General features: G+C 35.7%; 1 protein-coding gene across 1 annotated transcript in view; it reads right to left on the reverse strand.

Moving 5' to 3' along the window:
• The window catches only part of ACO1 (aconitase 1), a 72,388-nt gene that overhangs the window by 31,691 nt on the left and 22,171 nt on the right, over positions 1 to 18,526 (reverse strand). Inside the window, exons 4-10 of the mRNA XM_044660555.1 lie at positions 16,316 to 16,453; positions 8,235 to 8,304; positions 7,945 to 8,128; positions 6,952 to 7,091; positions 5,277 to 5,448; positions 4,326 to 4,426; positions 2,589 to 2,705 (exon numbers count right to left, since the gene is read on the reverse strand). Of these exons, the coding sequence (XP_044516490.1) occupies positions 2,589 to 2,705; positions 4,326 to 4,426; positions 5,277 to 5,448; positions 6,952 to 7,091; positions 7,945 to 8,128; positions 8,235 to 8,304; positions 16,316 to 16,453 (922 nt within the window). The remainder of the gene's footprint in view (positions 1 to 2,588; positions 2,706 to 4,325; positions 4,427 to 5,276; positions 5,449 to 6,951; positions 7,092 to 7,944; positions 8,129 to 8,234; positions 8,305 to 16,315; positions 16,454 to 18,526) is intronic.

The following is an 18,526-nucleotide window of genomic DNA, read 5'->3' on the forward strand; positions in this document are numbered from 1 at the left end:
GAGGGAAAGGAGAGGGGAGAGAGGGAAAGAGAGGAAGGGAAAAGGGGAAGAGAGAGAGTGCAGGGGGGAAAGAAAGAGAGGGAGAGGCAGAGAGCGAGAGGGGGTGGAGAGAGGGGGGATGGAGGAAGAGAGAGAAAGAGAGGAAGGGAGGGAGGAAGGAGGGAGAGGGGGTGAGAGAGAAAAAGCAGGAGAGACAGAGGGAGAGACATTTCCTAGTAGTGTGACTCTGGGCAAGTCATTTAACCCTAATTGCCTTGCCCTTGCTATTCTTTTTCTCTAGAATTCATACTAAGACAGAAGGTAAGGGTTTTTAAAAAAAGAGCATATTTACTATATGTCAGGCACCATACTGGATGCTGAGGATACAAAGTCAAAAATGAAATAGTCCTTGCCCTTAAGGAGCTTATAATCCATGAATGGGTGGGTAGAGACTAACTTGAACCTAGAAAATTAAATGCAAAATATGTACAAACTAATTTGGAGAAGAGGGAATACTAGCAATTGGAGAGGGAACACTAGCAACTGGGGAGGGGATCAAGGTGACATTAGAGCTCAGTTTTAAGGAAATGGGAGATTTTTGAGGTGAAGGAGGAGTATCTTTCGGGTAGTAAGGTTCAGAGATGGGAAATGAAATAGAGTGTATGGAGGAAAAAGTAGATTAGTCAGTTGGGTCCATAGAGTGCTCAAAGGAGAGTGAAGTACAGGAAACTTGGAAAATTAAGGTGGAGCCATTTTTTGATGGGCTTTCAACCCTGAACACAAAAATCTGTATTTTATCCAAAAGGCAAAAGGGAGCTCCAGTGGTTCCCTATTACCACCAGGACCAAATATAAAATCCTCTGTCTTTTAAGGCCCTTTATAACCTGTCTCTTTCTTATCTTTGTCATCTCCTGACACTTTACTCCATGTACTCTGTGATCAATGATATTGGCCTTCTTGTTATATGCTCCATTTCTATCTAGCCCATGGCCATTTTCACTGGTTGTGTGACCTGTGCCTGGAATTCTTTCCCTCTTCATCTCTGACTCCTGGCTTCCTTGACTTGTTTCAAGTTCCAGCTAGAATCCCACCTTGTGACAGAACCTTTCCTGACCCTCCCTAATTCTAGTGCCTTTTCTCTGAAAATATTTCCAGTTCACATATATCTCGTCTTTCTCCCCCATTAGATTCTGAGTTCCTTTAGAATAGGGACTATCTTTGCCTTTATTTGTAATCCTAGAACTTAGCATGGTGCCTCACACATAGGTAGGTGCTTAATAAATGGTCACTGACCTGACTTGAGCCTCTCTTAGAAAGGAACTTATGTGTAAGGAAAAAGATGTGTACAAAAATATTTATAGCCACACTCTTTGTGGTGGCAAAAAACTGGAAAACAAGGGAATGCCCTTCAATTGGGGAATGGCTGAACAAATTGTGGTATCTGCTGGTGATGGAATACTATTGTGCTGAAAGGAATAATGAACCGGAAGAATTCCATGTGAACTGGAATGACCACCAGGAATTGATGCAGAATGAAAGGAGCAGAACCAGGAGAACATTATATACAGAGACAGATACACTGTAGTAAAATCTAATGTACTGAACTTCTGAAGTAGCAACAATGCAATGATTCAGGACAACTATGAGGGACCTATGGAAAAGAATGCTATCCACATTCAGAGGAAGAACTATAGGAGTAGAAACACAGAAAAAACACAACTGCCTGGTCACATGGGTGAATGGGGATATAATTAGGGATATTGACTCAAAATGAGCATCAATATCAATAATATGGAAATAGGTCTTGATCAATGACACATGTAAAATCCAGTGGAATTGTGTGTTGGCTGTGGGAGGGAGCGGGAAGAGGGGAGAGATAGAACATGAAACCATGGGAAAATGTTCTAAATCAATTAATTAAATAAAAGTCAGTATTCTAATAAAAAAAAGGAACTGATGTGGTCTGATCTATGATTTAAAAATATCACTTTGTAGCTATGTGGAGGATGGACTGGAAAGGATTGGGGATGGAAGTGAAAACCTAACCAGGATGCTATTTCAATAGTCAAGGCATGAGAATGGAGTCTGAACTAGGGTTGAAGCCATGTGACAGGAAAGAAGGGATGGATATAAGATATATTTTGGAAGCAGAATCCTAAACAAGACTTGGCAACTGATTAGATATGAAGGATTGGGGGAAGGTTGAAAATCTACATTGATGTTGCAAACATGGGTAACTGCATGAATCACAGTGCTCTTAACAGAAACGGGGAAGTCAGAGGAAAAAGAATTATTTATTTTGGACATGGTGGTCTAATTCCTAAAATATTTTCATTGTTTGGAACCAGAGAATTGAAGTTAGATTTACATCTGTAGCTGTAGAACCTCAGACAAGTCACCCTTAGTGGACCTTCAGTTTTCTCCTTTGCAAAATGAGGATGATGAACTAGATGGACTCTTAAGGTCCCTTTGTTGCTATAATTCTATGATCTGCAAAATAAAGGGAATGACATTTGTACAACCTATTTGACAGGGTTAAAGTAGGGTCAAATGAGAAAAGCATGTTTGATACTCACTAAATTTAAACGTGCTACCAAGGGCCCTCTTACCTTGGCTCCCAGACAGCTCTCAAAGTCTTTTTTCATTTCAGACACTGCTACTTTATCTTGAGGTCTTTTGGGTCCACTGCAGCAGGGTACCACAGTTTTCAAATCTAATTCCACAATCTGCTCAAAAGAACTCTAGGATTTACTAATATACCAACAAAGAAAAAATATTAACTATGCAAATATTTTTAAAGACAATGTACATCTTGAAAATATTTATATTTTACATCATTTCCCAATTCAGTTCTTCAAGTGAGATAGGATGAGACAGGATACCCCATCCTTTCTTTTCAAGAGGACCTAAAATAGTATGAATAATTTTCTTCTTTTACTTTGGAAAATGGCACAAACCCAGCGAAATAATGTGCAAAACTATCCTTCTTCTCTTTTTTTTCCCTCTACCTGCAAGAGTAGGAAAGGCCCTACTGAACAGGAAATTTTCTTTGGGTGTGAAGTGATCTGCTCAAAAGTCAAAATATATGAATATTTTCCTCATTCTCTTGCAAAAATTTCATATAAAACCAATGACTGCATTTGTATCCTACTATCAATTCTTGGCTAATGGGAAGGCTTGCTTTTAAACTGGAATGCTAAAAGAAGATAGGAATGAATAAAGAAAAACATTTTTATGAGTAGATTGAACAATTATGAATTTTCATCTGTCTTTATTCCCTCTCCTTCCACTCCTCTGTGCCATGATGATGGGTCATTCCTTTATATGACTTTTCCTTATTTCTTATCCTTGTTTCTAATAATTCTTCCCCACAAGGGGAAGTTATAGGAAACTATTTGGGGGTTATAGAAAAATATTTGGCATATAACTATATTATTTAATGCAGATTAAAATATACCATCCTTCACACTATTTCCTCTATGAATTTTTCTCTAGTGTAACTTTCTTGTTTCACAACATGACAAATGGGGAAATATGTTTTATATGATAATATATGTATAATCTCTATCATATTACCTGCCTGCTTGAGGAGGGGAGAAGGTGGGAGGAAAAGGAAAAAAAAAGAATGAGACAGAGTTTTGGACATAGCTAATGTGAAAATTTGTATAAGCATATTTATTATAATTTATTACATATTTATAACAAATCATACATGATGTATAAAAAAATAAAAAAAGGCAACTCAAAAGTAAAATAAAATATTCCATAAAGTACAAATTGATTTGCAATCAATTAAATTTAAAAAAATTTGGCATGCCTTTTTAGAAGTTATCTATTTGTTATGTGCATATGCAAAGTAAAACTCTAGGATGTATTTCTTTTCTTATTGAATAAGGGATTAATAAAGGACTAAAAAAAGTTGAGAACTCTAGCACTACAACCTTGCAAAACTTATCTTATGAGCTAGCTAAATGTTTTCCCATAAGAGATGCCTAATAAATGCTTACAGTATTTGCTGTCACAGAACATTGTCAAACTCTCCCTTAGTGTTCAGTAAATCTAGTTTATTTCTTATGTAGAAGTAGGAGAGATATATATAAAGTCAGTGACTTTTAAAGCGAGAAATATGTTTACATTTTCAAAAGATATGCAATTTATTTTCACTGTCTCTATTATTTTATCTAGAGACATTTGCAGCTCATTTATACTTTTGTTTCTAAGCTTTTGTACCCTTTATTTCCCTTAGGTTGTTCTATAGTTACCATCTAATAACTTACATATTTATCAGGAAGAAAAAGAAATATTGTATATCAACTAGCTATATTAAATGGCAATTGTTTTCATACCTGAGTAAAATCTGGGTCTTGAGATGAGTCACTGAAGTTTCTGAACATTCCTACACTTTGAAGGTACTTCCGAATAGCTTCAACATTTTTTTCATCACGACCTAAAGGGAAATTTTAAGGAATTAAAGGTAATAGACCAAATATGTCCTAGTTAAAGGCTATAAAAGTGTGAATTCATCAATAAATATAAAGCTGTAGAAATATGCTAGTGATTGGATGATTTAATTGAGAGTTCTCTTCATTAAACCAGTCAATTAACATTTATTAAGCGCTTACAATGTGTCAGGTATTGTTCTGAGCCAAAGGATATAAGGAAAGACAAAACAAGATCCCCCACCTTCAGGGAGCTCAAATTCTAGTGGGAGAAGACAAATACAAACAAGTATGCATAGGCAGGAGATATATGATATAAAAGTGAGGTGATATCAAAGGGGAGGCAGTAGCAATGGGGGCTTGTTGGTAAAGGGAGGAGATAGAGAAAAGCCTCTGATTTGAGCTGAATCTTGAAGAAAGTCAGGGAGGCTAGGAGGCTGAGGTTAAGAGGGTTTTCTAGGCTTGGGGGTGGGGTGGGGGCAGTCAATGAGAAAGCAAAAATTTCACAAACAACCTTTTGAGGTCCTGACTGCATAAAAAACAGTATAGGTTAAGTCTTATAGAAATGCTTATTTTTGCTCAATTTTGAGGTCAAAAATATTTTTGATAAGCATCCTTTCATCAAAATATTTATTGATTACAGGTGATTTTCCCAACTTTACTTTAGGAAATATTGCTTTTATCTCTTGCCTCAACACTTCAATACTATAAGGCAGAGAACACGAAGAAAAAAGGATGCTTCGGTAGTTTCATATTCATAAAAGAAGCAGAGACAGAACAAGAAGCCCAGGTTTGTGATCTGGAATCCCATGCTTTATTAAGCTGAGTATTCACTTTCTAGAAAGATCTTTCATTTACCTGTTTGGTTGAGGTAATTGATACTAATTTCATCCACTGGGAAAAATGCAGCAGTTGCACCATACTCTGGGCACATGTTGGCAATGGTGGCTCGGTCAGCAATGGATAGCTGGGCTACCCCTGGTCCAAAGAATTCAACAAATTTTCCCACAACGCCAACTTGACGAAGGTGCTAATAGCAGAAATGACCAAAAAACTTGAGATCACTTGCATCTTATATTAAATATGTAAAAGAAAAACAATGTAGGTACAAAAGACCAAAAAAACCCAAAACATGTAAAACATGTTCCTATAAACCAGACTTGAAAGTAAATACTACAAATAAACTCACATAGTAGTTAGAAAAATTAAACCAGCCCACACCCTTCCTTGTGAAAATTATTATAGTAGCAAAAATGAATCGAATTCTCTTATGTTCATTCAGAATAAATTTCTACTTGCTCTGAATGATTAGGAGATTGGCTTGTTTCTAAGACTTCAAAAGTAAAATTCCCCTACCCCCCATAAATCTGAGACCAGGCTAAAAAAGAATCAATCAAATTCACTTTAGCCTATCTATATAACTCTACAAGACCTTGCCATTCAAGTCATTATCTTAATGTGTCATAACAAAAAAAGCTTAATCTTTTTATCACATAAGTTTTGTCCTCAAATATATTTACCTAAGAATAATTTGTATGAAGTAATCTTTGCCTAAGATTACTTTGTACAAAATAGAAGAGTAACTGGCAAAGAATAATATATAGTGGCTAACAGGTCAGTCATGGAGTCAGTAAGTGTGATGATCAAGTCCTAAATCTGACACATACTGTGTGGCCAGAGGCAAGTCACTTAACCCCTCACTACCTCAGCTAATTCAAAGGCTCTAAATTGCAGGTGAGTTATTGGCAGTCTTGGAAAGGGAAGAGAGTATCTACTACTTATATTAGGTCCATACCAACTCAACTTCCCCAAAAACATTCCTACCAAGCATTGTTCTTTGTTTCTATAAAAAAATTCAGCAATGTCAGCACCTGAAATATAACTTCAAGCAAATCTGCTAGACTATAGAATAATTAACATGACAAGATGGTTGGCAGAAAAAGTGGATTTTGAAACCTTATCCTCTAATAAACTTAATCAAAAATAAGAAAGAAGCATTTAAAAAAATAAACATCAACTTCCAAAATGTCCTAAGTATCCATAATATACAAAAAGAAAGTAATTTATATAATCATCAATCATTCTTCCAGGAAAAATCTTCCAAATAGAAACTGTCTTCTTTTCAGATGGCAAGCAGCTCTGCTCTCTAGAAAAGGAGGTCCTCTAACATCCTTTATTAAAATCTAAATGCATTTTCAATTTTCCAGAATGGAAAATTTGATGGAGACTGCAAAATAACCTGAGTCAGAACACAAAGAAATACTATAAAAAACAGATATTTTCTTCAGAAATATACCTGAGAGTTACTTGAAAGATATAATTTTAAAAGAATTATGAAGTAGTAGTATCATGAAAGTAATACAGCAACTAATTTGAAATTTAATTGCCCTCTCAGAATATTCTCCAGTCCAATATATACTCATGCATCCCATAATTTTTAAAGGAATCTATTTTCTATTTCTTTCATTCAACAGACTATCACTGTCTCATCATTATTACATCCTGAAATCATACAATGAAAGCACATGGTTACCTTGGTGATTGTCAGCACTATATCTGTGGAAGTTACCAGAGGATCAGGATTTCCCTCTAGTTTGTAACCAAACACTTGAGGAAGCACCATGCTGATTGGCTGTCCCAGCATGACAGCTTCTGCTTCTATTCCACCCACACCTGAAATAAATGACTTAATGTAATTAATATTTAAATAGAATAAGAGAGACATATCAATTATCACTACACAGAGAGCAGATTCTTTAAGGTGTTATTATTTACAGTATATACCCACAAGGGTACAATAGCCAGTAAAATGAGATAATCATAAGAACTGGACTCGTTATTTTATTCACATAGAGAATTCCTGAATGAGAACTCCCTCTACTAATTCGGTCTAGTACCTTCTCTGCAACCCATCATTTTAGGGAAATGCCCAGAGCATTGAGAGTTTAGTGCCTCACTCAGATCCACAGACAGCAGGTATCAGAAGAAGGACTAGAACCCAGGTCTGCCTGGCTTTGAGGCTAGCTCTCTATGGACCTCACCATTGCTATCTCAACATCAATCAAATTACTCAAAGAAAAATAAACTTAGGCTTTGGTTAGAACATTGCGCTAAAGCCAATCCTAGGTTTGTTGTTGTTGTTTTTTTTTTTAATGTGATAATTTGATTGACAATGGCAGATACGGACTCTACATCTAAGCTAGATATTTTATTGCTCACAGAGGGTCCCAGATTGAACTACTGTGGATGAATGAGGACAAGTCCATCCCCACACAATAGGAAAAACATGCCAAAGCTCTGGCTTCATTTAAAACCCTGAACAAAAGCCAGCACTATTACTATACCCAGGCATAAAGAGTTAGTAATTTACAAAGTATCATGTGCATATAGTCTGAGTGAAATTATAAGTATTTAGGTCCATAGGATCTAGAGACTTTAACCCTAGAATAGGAAGGATCAAGAATTTCTCCAGCTGCTTTATTTTTAAACCAGTAAGTAGCAGATTATAACCTGAAAGTGTACTTACCCCAACCTAGAACACCCAAACCATCGATCATTGTGGTATGTGAATCAGTGCCCACCAGGCTGTCTGGATAGTAGTACCCATTATGATCAAATACAACTCTTGCCAAGTACTCTAAATTCACCTGGTGGATAATCCCTGAACCAGGGGGAATAATCCTCATGTTGTAAAAAGCTTGGGAGCCCCACTAAGATAAAAAAGGGAAACAAAATTGAGAATTTGATGTACTTGTATCACCACACACATTGGAAAAGAAAAAACAAAATCCAAATCCAACCAAATGCTGCTCCTACCTTTAAAAATTCAAATCTTTCTCTATTTCTTTCAAATTCCAGGTCTTGGTTCTTCTGTAAACTATCCTCACTGCCAGGAGAAGAATCAAATGTGTATTTATAAAGGTTAAGAGACAGCCTTTCATGTGTAGTCTGATAGCATTCAAAATACTCCACATATTAGTACATCTAAAAAAGTTTCAAGTGGGTGTTAGGTGAAATAATTATTCCAGATGGAAAAAAAGGAAAGTTGATAACAAGTAGAAAAAATAGTAATACTGTAATTCGAGTGATTTTTATGATGCCCTGAATTCAATAGAAAGGTAATATACATTGACTAAATTTATGTGTTCAGACCAATCTAAAAATAAAATTTTATTCTGGTGACTCAGGCTTAGGACACCTGCAGCTGGAATAATAACATTTGGAAATTATTTAGAACTTTAATTTCCAAATAATTTTTGTAACTATTATACCTAATTAGATGTCAACAGATTATTTTATTTACATTTATGTATGAGGAAACAAGACAGTGATCTACTTAGACACAATCAATTACAGGACTAATTACCAGGTAAATGTTTTCTGCAGGGACTAGTTCTTATTTATCTTTAGGAATTCTGTAGTGACTATCATAGAATGCTCCCTCCCCTTGTCCCTCATCATCAAGCATTTATTTTTTACATATTAACTTTTTTTCTTTGTAATTTTCTTAATCCCTACTTTCCAAGGAAAAAGGGAAAAAAGGAAGGGAAGAGAAAAAAGGAGGAAAGAAAGAAGGGAAGGAAGGAGGGAGGGAGGGAAGAAGAGAAGAGGGAAGGAACGAAGCAGGGAAGAGGGAAAGAAGGAGAAACGAGGAAGGAGAAAAAATCCTTGAAAAAATAAGTATAGTCAAACAAAACAAATTCTCATATTAATCTTGTCAAAAATGTGACCAAAATGCATATTAATTATGTTTCTATCATGAGGTTGGTAGCATTTTTAATCATCAGTTCTCTGGAATTGTCACTGCTTGTTTTTACAATGTTACATAAAATATTCATCGTTCTGGTTCTACATTAGTCCAAACAAGTCTTTCCACATCTTTCTGAAACTATCTCAGAGTGCTTTGTACATACTAAAGGTCTAAAATAGTGTTTAGTGAATTAAGAGACTTTACTACTTAAAAAGCATTAAGAACATTACCAAACATCAAAAGTAAAATCTAATATGACCTTTCTTCAAGATCATCCCATGAATCATTTCATGGCCAAATAATAAGTTTAGAGAAGTACTAGAATACTCCAGGTTCAAAAATATCTGCTTATTTCCCACCTACAGTAAGTTTATTTGGATTAAAAAGCTATTCTTTTAGAATGCAAATATTCCCTAGAAGATTTGGTATCAAATTATTTAATTCAGAATGCCCGCCTCCCCCATGAAATTGTCTCAGTCAAATTTTGACTAGGTTGGGGAAAGGAGAAAGAAAGGGGAAAAGAGAGCAATAAACAGGAGCTGGTATTGTTATAATGTGGGGCAGCTAGATAGTAGATAGAATGCTGGGCTTAGAGTCAAGAAAACTCATCTTCCTTAGTTTAAATCTAGCCTCAGACATTTCTTAACTCTGTGACCTGGGGCAAGTCACTTAACCCTGTTTGCCTCAGTTTCCTCATCTGTAAAATGAGCTGAAGAAAGAAATGACACACCATTCCCTCATCTTTGCCAAGAAAACCCCAAAGGGAGTCATGAAGAATTGGACACGACTGAAAACTTTTATAATGCATAAGCTCATTTGAACCCCTCCTGATGGCGTGATATAATGGAAAGGAGAGATATAATGAAATGCAATTCAGAAGGCTTGGGTTTCAGTCCTATACCCAGTTCTGCCACTCACTGTTTCTGTTTCCACAGGCAATTCACTTCATTTCTCTCAGTTAACTCATCTATAAAATCTGTGGGTTGGATTTTAAATTATTTTTAAGGATCCTTCCACCTTTTTTTTTAAAAAAGATTTGACTCTGCTTAGCAATACTTCTCTGCTAACTCCCTTTGTAATGATCAATAAGGACTTTTCCAAACCTCTCTTTCTCCTCTCAGGTCCCCAACTCACATGTTGCAGATTCCTAAACTACTCCTCATGCCAACACAAGGTGCAAAAAAACACAAAATTCTCAAATTCTATGAAGACCCATTTTGCTTTCCTGCTGGTGGAATTGAGGTTCTGGGATCATCCTTAAATATTAATTTAATTCTTGGAATTGTTAATGTGAGATCTTTATCTGACTAACAGTGAATTAATATACAAATAGAAGAATTAAACCACATCCATATTGATACTCTAAATGATAATTGAAAAAATATATAGTGTTGAATAGTGGCTAGAGAGCTGTCTTTAAAACTAAGATGACTTGAGTTGAAGTCCCACTTCTGGCACATACCTAACAGCTGTATGATCCAGACAAATAATGACCTCTCAGTGCTGGTAGACAAGTCTTTAAGTCTGTAAGTTGCAGAAATGAGGCTAAGCTGCACTGGTAAGGAAAGTTTATTTACCTGGGAGTTTCTTATACAATGAAATCAAAGGTCCAACCCCATTACAGGCAAAATCAGAAGACAAAGGGAAGTTGCCACCAAATGAAAGGATGGTTCTTTTTAGGGAACTGCATTTGCTTCATTGTGTACCCCTTAGACAACAGGAAACATAATTTCTCAGGCTACTCTCTTCACGAAAAGAATTGGACATCATCAGACTGGATCATTTGAATGACCACAAAAAAAGTGGAGTTGACCATATCTTTTCAGAAAATGACTGGTTACAAACATGGAGTTATTTCAGAAACAGCTATCTCTTTGCTGTCAGATCACTGACTAGGTAGAATAAAGCTCGGAATTAATATTTAGAAGAGAAGGTCATGCATGGAATGGAACTGAAACCCAAACCTTCTGAGTCTCAGTTAATTATATTTCTCTACTTTCTATTTTTTTTTCAGACTATCAGGAGGAAGAGTTTAAATGAGTTTATGCATTATAACATTTTTCATCCAGTCGAGCTGAGAAGATAGTGCTTTCATTTACTGTATTGCTACTCTGACTTCATCTGTTGACTGCAAACTGGACATGAGTAAGAATAAAAGCATTGATTTTAATTATTACTATTTCTAAGAAAAATTTAATTTCTATGCTACCATCACTACCTTGGGAAACAAAAGGTCCAGACACCACTTTAGACAGTAAAAAGTCTCTTGCCATATGTTACCTTACAAAATGGCAAAGAACTTGGGAAGGGAAAATGAGCCTATAGAAAGCTTGATATAAGACCCAAGATATTCAAGGAACATACATAAGAAACTTAAAAATGAAAATAAATGGATTTTAGGTGGAACAGATTCATTAATATTTCTACAGTAATTTGTGTTCTCTCTCTCTCTCTCTCTCTCTCTCTCTCTCTCTCTCTCTCTCTCTCTCTCTCTCTCTCTCTCTCTCTCTCTCTCTCTCTCACCTTTCTTCTTAGAGGCAGAAGAATTGTAAGGGGTAGGCAATGAAGGTTAAGTGACTTGCCCAGGTTCGCACAGTTAGGAAATGTCTGAAGAAAGACCCAAACCCAGGACTTCCTGACCCCAGGCTTGGCTCTCTATCCACTGAGCCACCTAGATGCCCCACCTTCCTCTCTTTTTCTCAATATCACTGACAGTGGAATCACCAAACTTGGATACTACCATCTCAGGAGTGTCATGATTTGCTATGTGAGGTATTAGAAATAGTAGTTTGGGTAAATTTGGAGAAAATAATTTTAAAGGCATGCAAAAATCAGTTTTTCAAGATGTTTCAAAAATGAAGGGAGAGAGGGAGTCGTAAAGAAAAGATGAACCATATAGTTATTATTGAAAAAAGGCAGCAAAGTCAATATTAGCAACTATCTACCCAGATGCTTATTTCTATGCCTCTAGAAAATCTTTCTTACAATGCTGCAACACTATTCAAAAAGAAAAGTCAGGATTTTCATAAGACAATTTTTAGTAATAAACCACACTGCCATAGTCACATGACTATGTCTTTAAGAGTTCACAGAGGGGCAGCTGGGTAACTCAGTGGATTGAGAGCCAGGCCTAGAGACGGGAGGTCCTAGGTTCAAATCCGGCCTCAGACACTTCCCAGCTGTGTGACCCTGGGCAAGTCACTTGACCCCCATTGCCTACCCTTACCACTCTTCCACCAAGGAGCCAATACACAGAAGTTAAGGGTTTAAAATAAAAAAAAAAACATTAAAAAAAAAAGTTCACAGCATTTTTATTTTCTATGTACTGGAAAGAAGATTGGTCTTAGAGTCACATAGCCCAAGTCTAAAACTTGTTAGCAATGCATTTAATTTGTTTGTACTTCCATTTCTTCCTTCGAAATCTAAAAACAGAAATACTGTTTGTATTATAGACCTAATAAGATTGTGAATATAGGGCTTTGTAAACCTAAAAAAAATGCTCTATAAATGTGAGATATCATAGGTCAAACTCATATATTCTACCCCTTAGTTTTGCAGTTCTTTCCCTTCCCATTTCATCATGGTCTTATGATACTCAGAACCCTCATGAATTCTGTGATTCAGCCAAATTGATCTCCATGCCTTTTGAGTGACTGTTTCCCACTCCTGGAATACTCTCCCTCTTCTTCTTAGAATTCCTAGCTTCGATGAAGGTATCACAACTCGGCTCAGATATCACAACTATAAGAGTCCTGCCAAAAATTTCAAAGTTGTTGCCCTCTCTCACCACTCTCAATTAGATTGGTACTGATTTTGCATATATTATAATTTACTTATTTGGTTCTCTCTCTTCCTTCCTCCCCTTGACTCAATAGGACCTAAACTCCTTGAAAGCAGAGACTCGCAGTTTTGCCTCTGTATGTGCAGTGTTTGGCATATAGTGAGGCCTTAGATATGCACTTGCAATAAACTGAATTAAACCTAGTGTATTAGATGGATGATATAAAGATTATAAGGAGGAAGAGAACATTAAGTATTAAACTGGTGCTTGTAAAATTTTCACAAATTAAGCCGTACTATAGGTTGTTACTCTGATATGTTAATTCCAGGTCATTTAAAATCTATTTGGAAATAAAGATGATATAAAAGAGGATGATATCAAAATAGTTAAAACTTAAAAATAGGAATTCTGCTAGGCTGTTGTTGGTTATATTGATTCTGGTCCTCTAAGTAAAACTAAAAAGGAAGAAATGACTCCTAGCCTCTACTATCCCTTAAGGCAGTGATGGCCAAACTTTTTAAAGAGGGGGCCAAAGGAAAGGAAATGCTCATCTGTCAGTCTATTTCTGAGGCAACTCTTTCCAAGTTTCATTGTATTGTATCCTACTCATTGTATTCGTCAGATTAGGAATAATGTTGTGAGGCTGGATAGAACATTTCAGTGGGCCACATCTGGCCTATGCAGTAGTTTGCCCATCACTGCCTTAAGGCATTTGATTTTAAGCATGCATTGGGAACAGTTTCAAAGGAATACACTAAAACTTATAGAAAAGATCAATGAAAGAAAGCATTCTTTTTTCCAAGTGACTTATGATCTAATTCTGCTGGTATCAAAATCTAAAGTTTTTTTCAGGGAGACAGGCTTTGGAAGACATAAACCAAGATCATAATAAACTTATATTTCTATCTTGCCTTAAAGTTTGCAAAACACTTTCTCCACAACTCCAAGAGGGAGATAGTTCTCATATTATTATCATCCCCACTTGATAAACGGGTAAACAAAGGCTTAAAAGATAAGTTAGTTGCTTGTATTCAATATAGCTATTTTTATGTCAGAGTCAGAATTGTAACTGAAGCCTCTTGATTCTAAGTTGATCAATTTTCCCACTATCCTACAGCCATCTCCTTATGCAGGCTCTGCTATAAATTCCCAAAGATAGTTGTTATTGGCCTTCATTTTTACAGCTCAGAGCTCACCAGAATCCTAGTGGAGAAGTCTCACCCCTCATTCCAATTCTTTGCCCATTGAATTCAGGAGGTAGAAAGTTGGAAAAAGCCCTTTAATACCTAATTCCTTGAGACAGTTGAGATGCATTCCATTGAATGACTTACAAAAATGAAGCATCAGACCTAGAGGTCAGATTTAAAGAAAAACAACAAAACTTTTACAGTTAATCTGTTCTTTAATTTCATGAATAAACTGCATTTTCTAGATTTTGACATCAATTTGTAATCAAAGTTCATGTCTGGACTTGTTGTAGTACTTTAATGTAAACTAAAAAAATATTAACAAAGAAAAGATAGCAATGTTGAAGAGAATCAAGATCTGAGAAGAGTTTGGGGCAGGGAGAGAATCTTATCTAAAAAAAGAGCTAGTTATCAACTCATTAACAGGGCAAAAGCTAGGAGCAATCAAGAAAATACACATTTCTTAAGCACCTATTCACCAGAAAAATTGGATACAAAGACAAAAACAAGTAAAACAATCTTTGTTCTCACAGAGCAAACATTCAATTGAGGGAGACAGCTTGTACATATGTAATAACATACAGCATAAATACAAAATGAGTGCAGAGCAGTTAAACATAGTCTGCATTGGCGATGGCTTTTAAATGCAGCTTCCATACCACCACTTTACATAAGTTTCACTCTGATGTCACAGAATGTGCAGGTGGCTTAATGCTTTTTAAGGACATGCCAGTGGAATACATGTCTCATGAGGGCCATATAAATTAAGAAAATTGCCCTGATATTCTAGAACCAGAGGTAAAATAGGAATGGAAAGAATTCATCAATCACCTCCTGAAAGATAATCCAAAAGGATAATTCCCAGGAATCTTATGGCCAAATTCCAGAACTCTCAGGTCAAGGAGAAAATATTGCAAATAGTCAAAGACAAACAATTCATATATCATGGAGCCATAGCAGGATAACACAAGATATGGCAGCTTCTATATTAAAGGAGCAAAAGGCCTAGAATATGATATTCTAGAGGGCAGAGTATGTACAGTAATCATAATGGCAAGAAGCAATTTTACAAGACTTTCTATAACAAAGGTCTCATTTCTCAAATACATAGGGAAATAAGCCAAATGTGTAAGAATATAAGACATTAACTGACTAATAAATGGTCAAAGGATATGAACAGGCAATTCTCAGACAAAGTAATTAAAGCTATGTGAAAAAGTGTTCTACATCACTACTAGAAAAATGCAAATTAAAATAACTTCCAAGTATCGCCTTATACCTCTCAAACTAGCTATTATGAAAGAAAAGGAAAATGATAAAACTTGGAAGAGATGTGGGAAAATTGAGACAATAATGCACTGCTGGGGGAGTTGTGAACTGATTTATCCATTCTGGAGAGCAATTTAGATCTATGCCCAAAGGGCTATAAAACAGCACATACCCAGCAATACTGTTACTAGGTTTGTATTCCAAAGAGATTTTTTAAAAAAAAGGAAAAGGATGTGTATGTACAAAAATATTTAAAGCAGCTTTTTTGTATGTGTTATGGCAAAGAAGTGGAAAGAGAGGGGATACCCATCAATTGAGGAATGGGTGAATAAGTTTATAGTATATGATTGTAATGGAATATTATTGTGTAGTAAGAAATGCCAAGGAGGAGCTCAGAGAACCTGGAAAGACTTACAGGATCTGATACAGATTGAAGTAAGCAGAACCAGGAGAACATGGTACACAGAGAAAGCAATACTGTATGCTGAACAACTCTGAATACTAAGATATTCTCAGCAATATAATGATCCAAAATAATCCCAAAGGACTAATGATAAAAATGCCATCTGTTTCCAAAGGAAAAACAGATGGAATCTGAATCCAGACCCAAAACAAACTTTTTCACATTCTTTCTTAAATATTTTTTGTTCAAGTCTCCTTCCACAACAGGGTTAATATGGGAAAATGTTTTACATGCTTGCACATGTAAAACCTATTAGATTACTTACCATCTCAGGTAGGGGTGGGAAGGAAGAGGAAAAAGGGAGAATTCGGGACTCAAAATTTTTAAAAAGCAAATGTTAAAAATTGTTTTTATGTGTAATTAGGGAAACAATAACATGCTAAAATATTCTAAAGGGAAAAAAAGAAGCTATCAGGTACAAAGCAAAGAGACAAAAATTTCTTTTACCTTCTGTTGAAATCAACCTGGATGGAATGATCAATGACTAGATCAGCAGGACAAATGGGGTTGATTTTCTCTGGGTCTCCTCCTAACTTTTTCACAGCATCACGCATTGCTGCAAAATCAACCACTGCAGGCACACCCCTAAAGGAGAAAGTGAAGCTAAGCAAGAGCAACTAGAAAAGACATTCATATTCAGGAGTGGGAGAAGGAAAAATAAAAAAACTGAATACAAATCTGAAATGTTTCTCTTCATTGAAAACACTAGCAAGTTAACATTGCAAAAGTGCTGCTAGATGGGGACTTATAGGATGGCTTTGAAAAATGAGGACAATTCAGTTCTTTCAGTAGAAAGCACATTTATAAGTAACCAAGTAGTAAGGTTAATAAATGTGAACAATGTCTTTATATGATTATGAAATAACTATGCAATTATGGTTATGCTATTAACACAGCATGATATAATCAATGGAGGGAACATCAACCAAAATGCATTTAGAAAACATCTATGTATCAGGTACTGTGCTATGGGCTAGGGCTACAAAAGCCAAAAAATAAAACTCCTTCCTCTCAAGGAATTTACATTCCAAAGGACATATAAAGTAAAGGTAATTCAGCATCTAAGTGGCACAGTAGATAGAGTGGCAGACTTGACAGGAAGACTCCTCTTCCTGAGTTCAAATCTACTCTCAGATACTAGCTGTGTGATTCTGGCCAAGTCACTCAACTCTGCCTAAGGTTTCTCATCTGAAAAATGAACTGGAGAAGATGGCAAACCATGCCAGTATCGTTAGTAAAAAACAAACAAAAAACCCTCCAAAACCTCAGAGTTGGACATGACAAACAATTGAACAAAAAGGTAATTTCAGCACTTTTTAGCTTTCTTTAGTTCTTTTACTCCCATGATAATTTTCAGTGAATGATAAAGAAAGAAGTGGTGATCCAGATCATACTTCAAATTTTGAAGCTTTAATAGAAGAAATGTGATTCAGTAAAATGGGTTGTGAAGTCTTCTTTGTTTTAGTGAATTCTCTCCATTTCCATAATAAAATTGCAGATTTCTTACTTTTGTAAACATTTTGGTCTTTGAAAGGAATGAAATCACATTTTTAAAGTAACAGAAGCCTTGCCTTCCCCTATAAGCTGAGTTATAGTCTCATGAAAAAAAAGCAGGAAAGTGGCTGTTGTTGGGTGATGGCTGGATCTATCAATGATGCAGAAATGTAGAATGGACAGAGAGTAGAGGCTATGACAAGATACAGACCAAAAGAAAGGCTACCAAGTATAGCATATTAAGATTTGGAAAGAGATTAAATGACAGTAGCTTAGAAATATGCATTGTATTTTATGAAGCATTATATTATTTAACACATTATGGATTGAGAAAAAGTCATACAAAGAGAGAGCAGGAGAGGGAGAGAGAATTCAGATGAGATCACTTTGAAAAGGAGAAGGAATATTCTGAGTTGACACACATCAGTGCTATTTTTTCTACCTGCCTCTATAGGTTTCAAAACAGTAAATACTTCCTTTCTCACAGAATTTCACATTGAAACTCAAAAATCATCTAGTTTAATCCATAACTGAGTAGGAATTCCTCTTATAATAAACCAGAAGTAATCATTCAGGTTCCAGTTGAAGATTTCCAGTAATGGGAAGAAATCCACTACTTCTGAAGGCAGACCATATTGACTTTTGATAGCTCTAGTTGTCTCCAAGTTTGTCCTTATATTAAGCGTAAAACAAAATATTCCAGATGTAGTATGATATCAGTATCCTTATTTTGGACATTAAATCTCTGTTAATACAATCAAAGATGGCATTAGCTTTTAGGCCTTCCTTCTCACACTGTTGACACATATAGATGGCACGCTCCTAAAACTCCCACAATTTTAAAAAACAGAATTATCAACCAACCACACTTCTTTCACCATATCATTGGGAAATGATTTCAATCTTCATTTCTTAACACCCTAATTTTTAACCTGTCTTTATCCATTAGTTTCTTTCTGTCTAGTGTCAAACATGCCATGATATGCCCCATTCTTAACTATACCTTTCACCTTTGTACCACTTGCAACTTAATGAGTAAGCCAATTATATCTTTGTTGATAAAAAATATTAAAGAGCATTATAGGAGCAATGATAGATTTCTCTTTATTATTACTGCTGCATCACCAAAGGCTTTCCTCCAAGATGTTGTCATTCCTTTAATGA

This window comes from Gracilinanus agilis, chromosome 1, assembly GCF_016433145.1.
Source record: "Gracilinanus agilis isolate LMUSP501 chromosome 1, AgileGrace, whole genome shotgun sequence".
NCBI classification, from domain to species: domain Eukaryota; kingdom Metazoa; phylum Chordata; class Mammalia; order Didelphimorphia; family Didelphidae; genus Gracilinanus; species Gracilinanus agilis.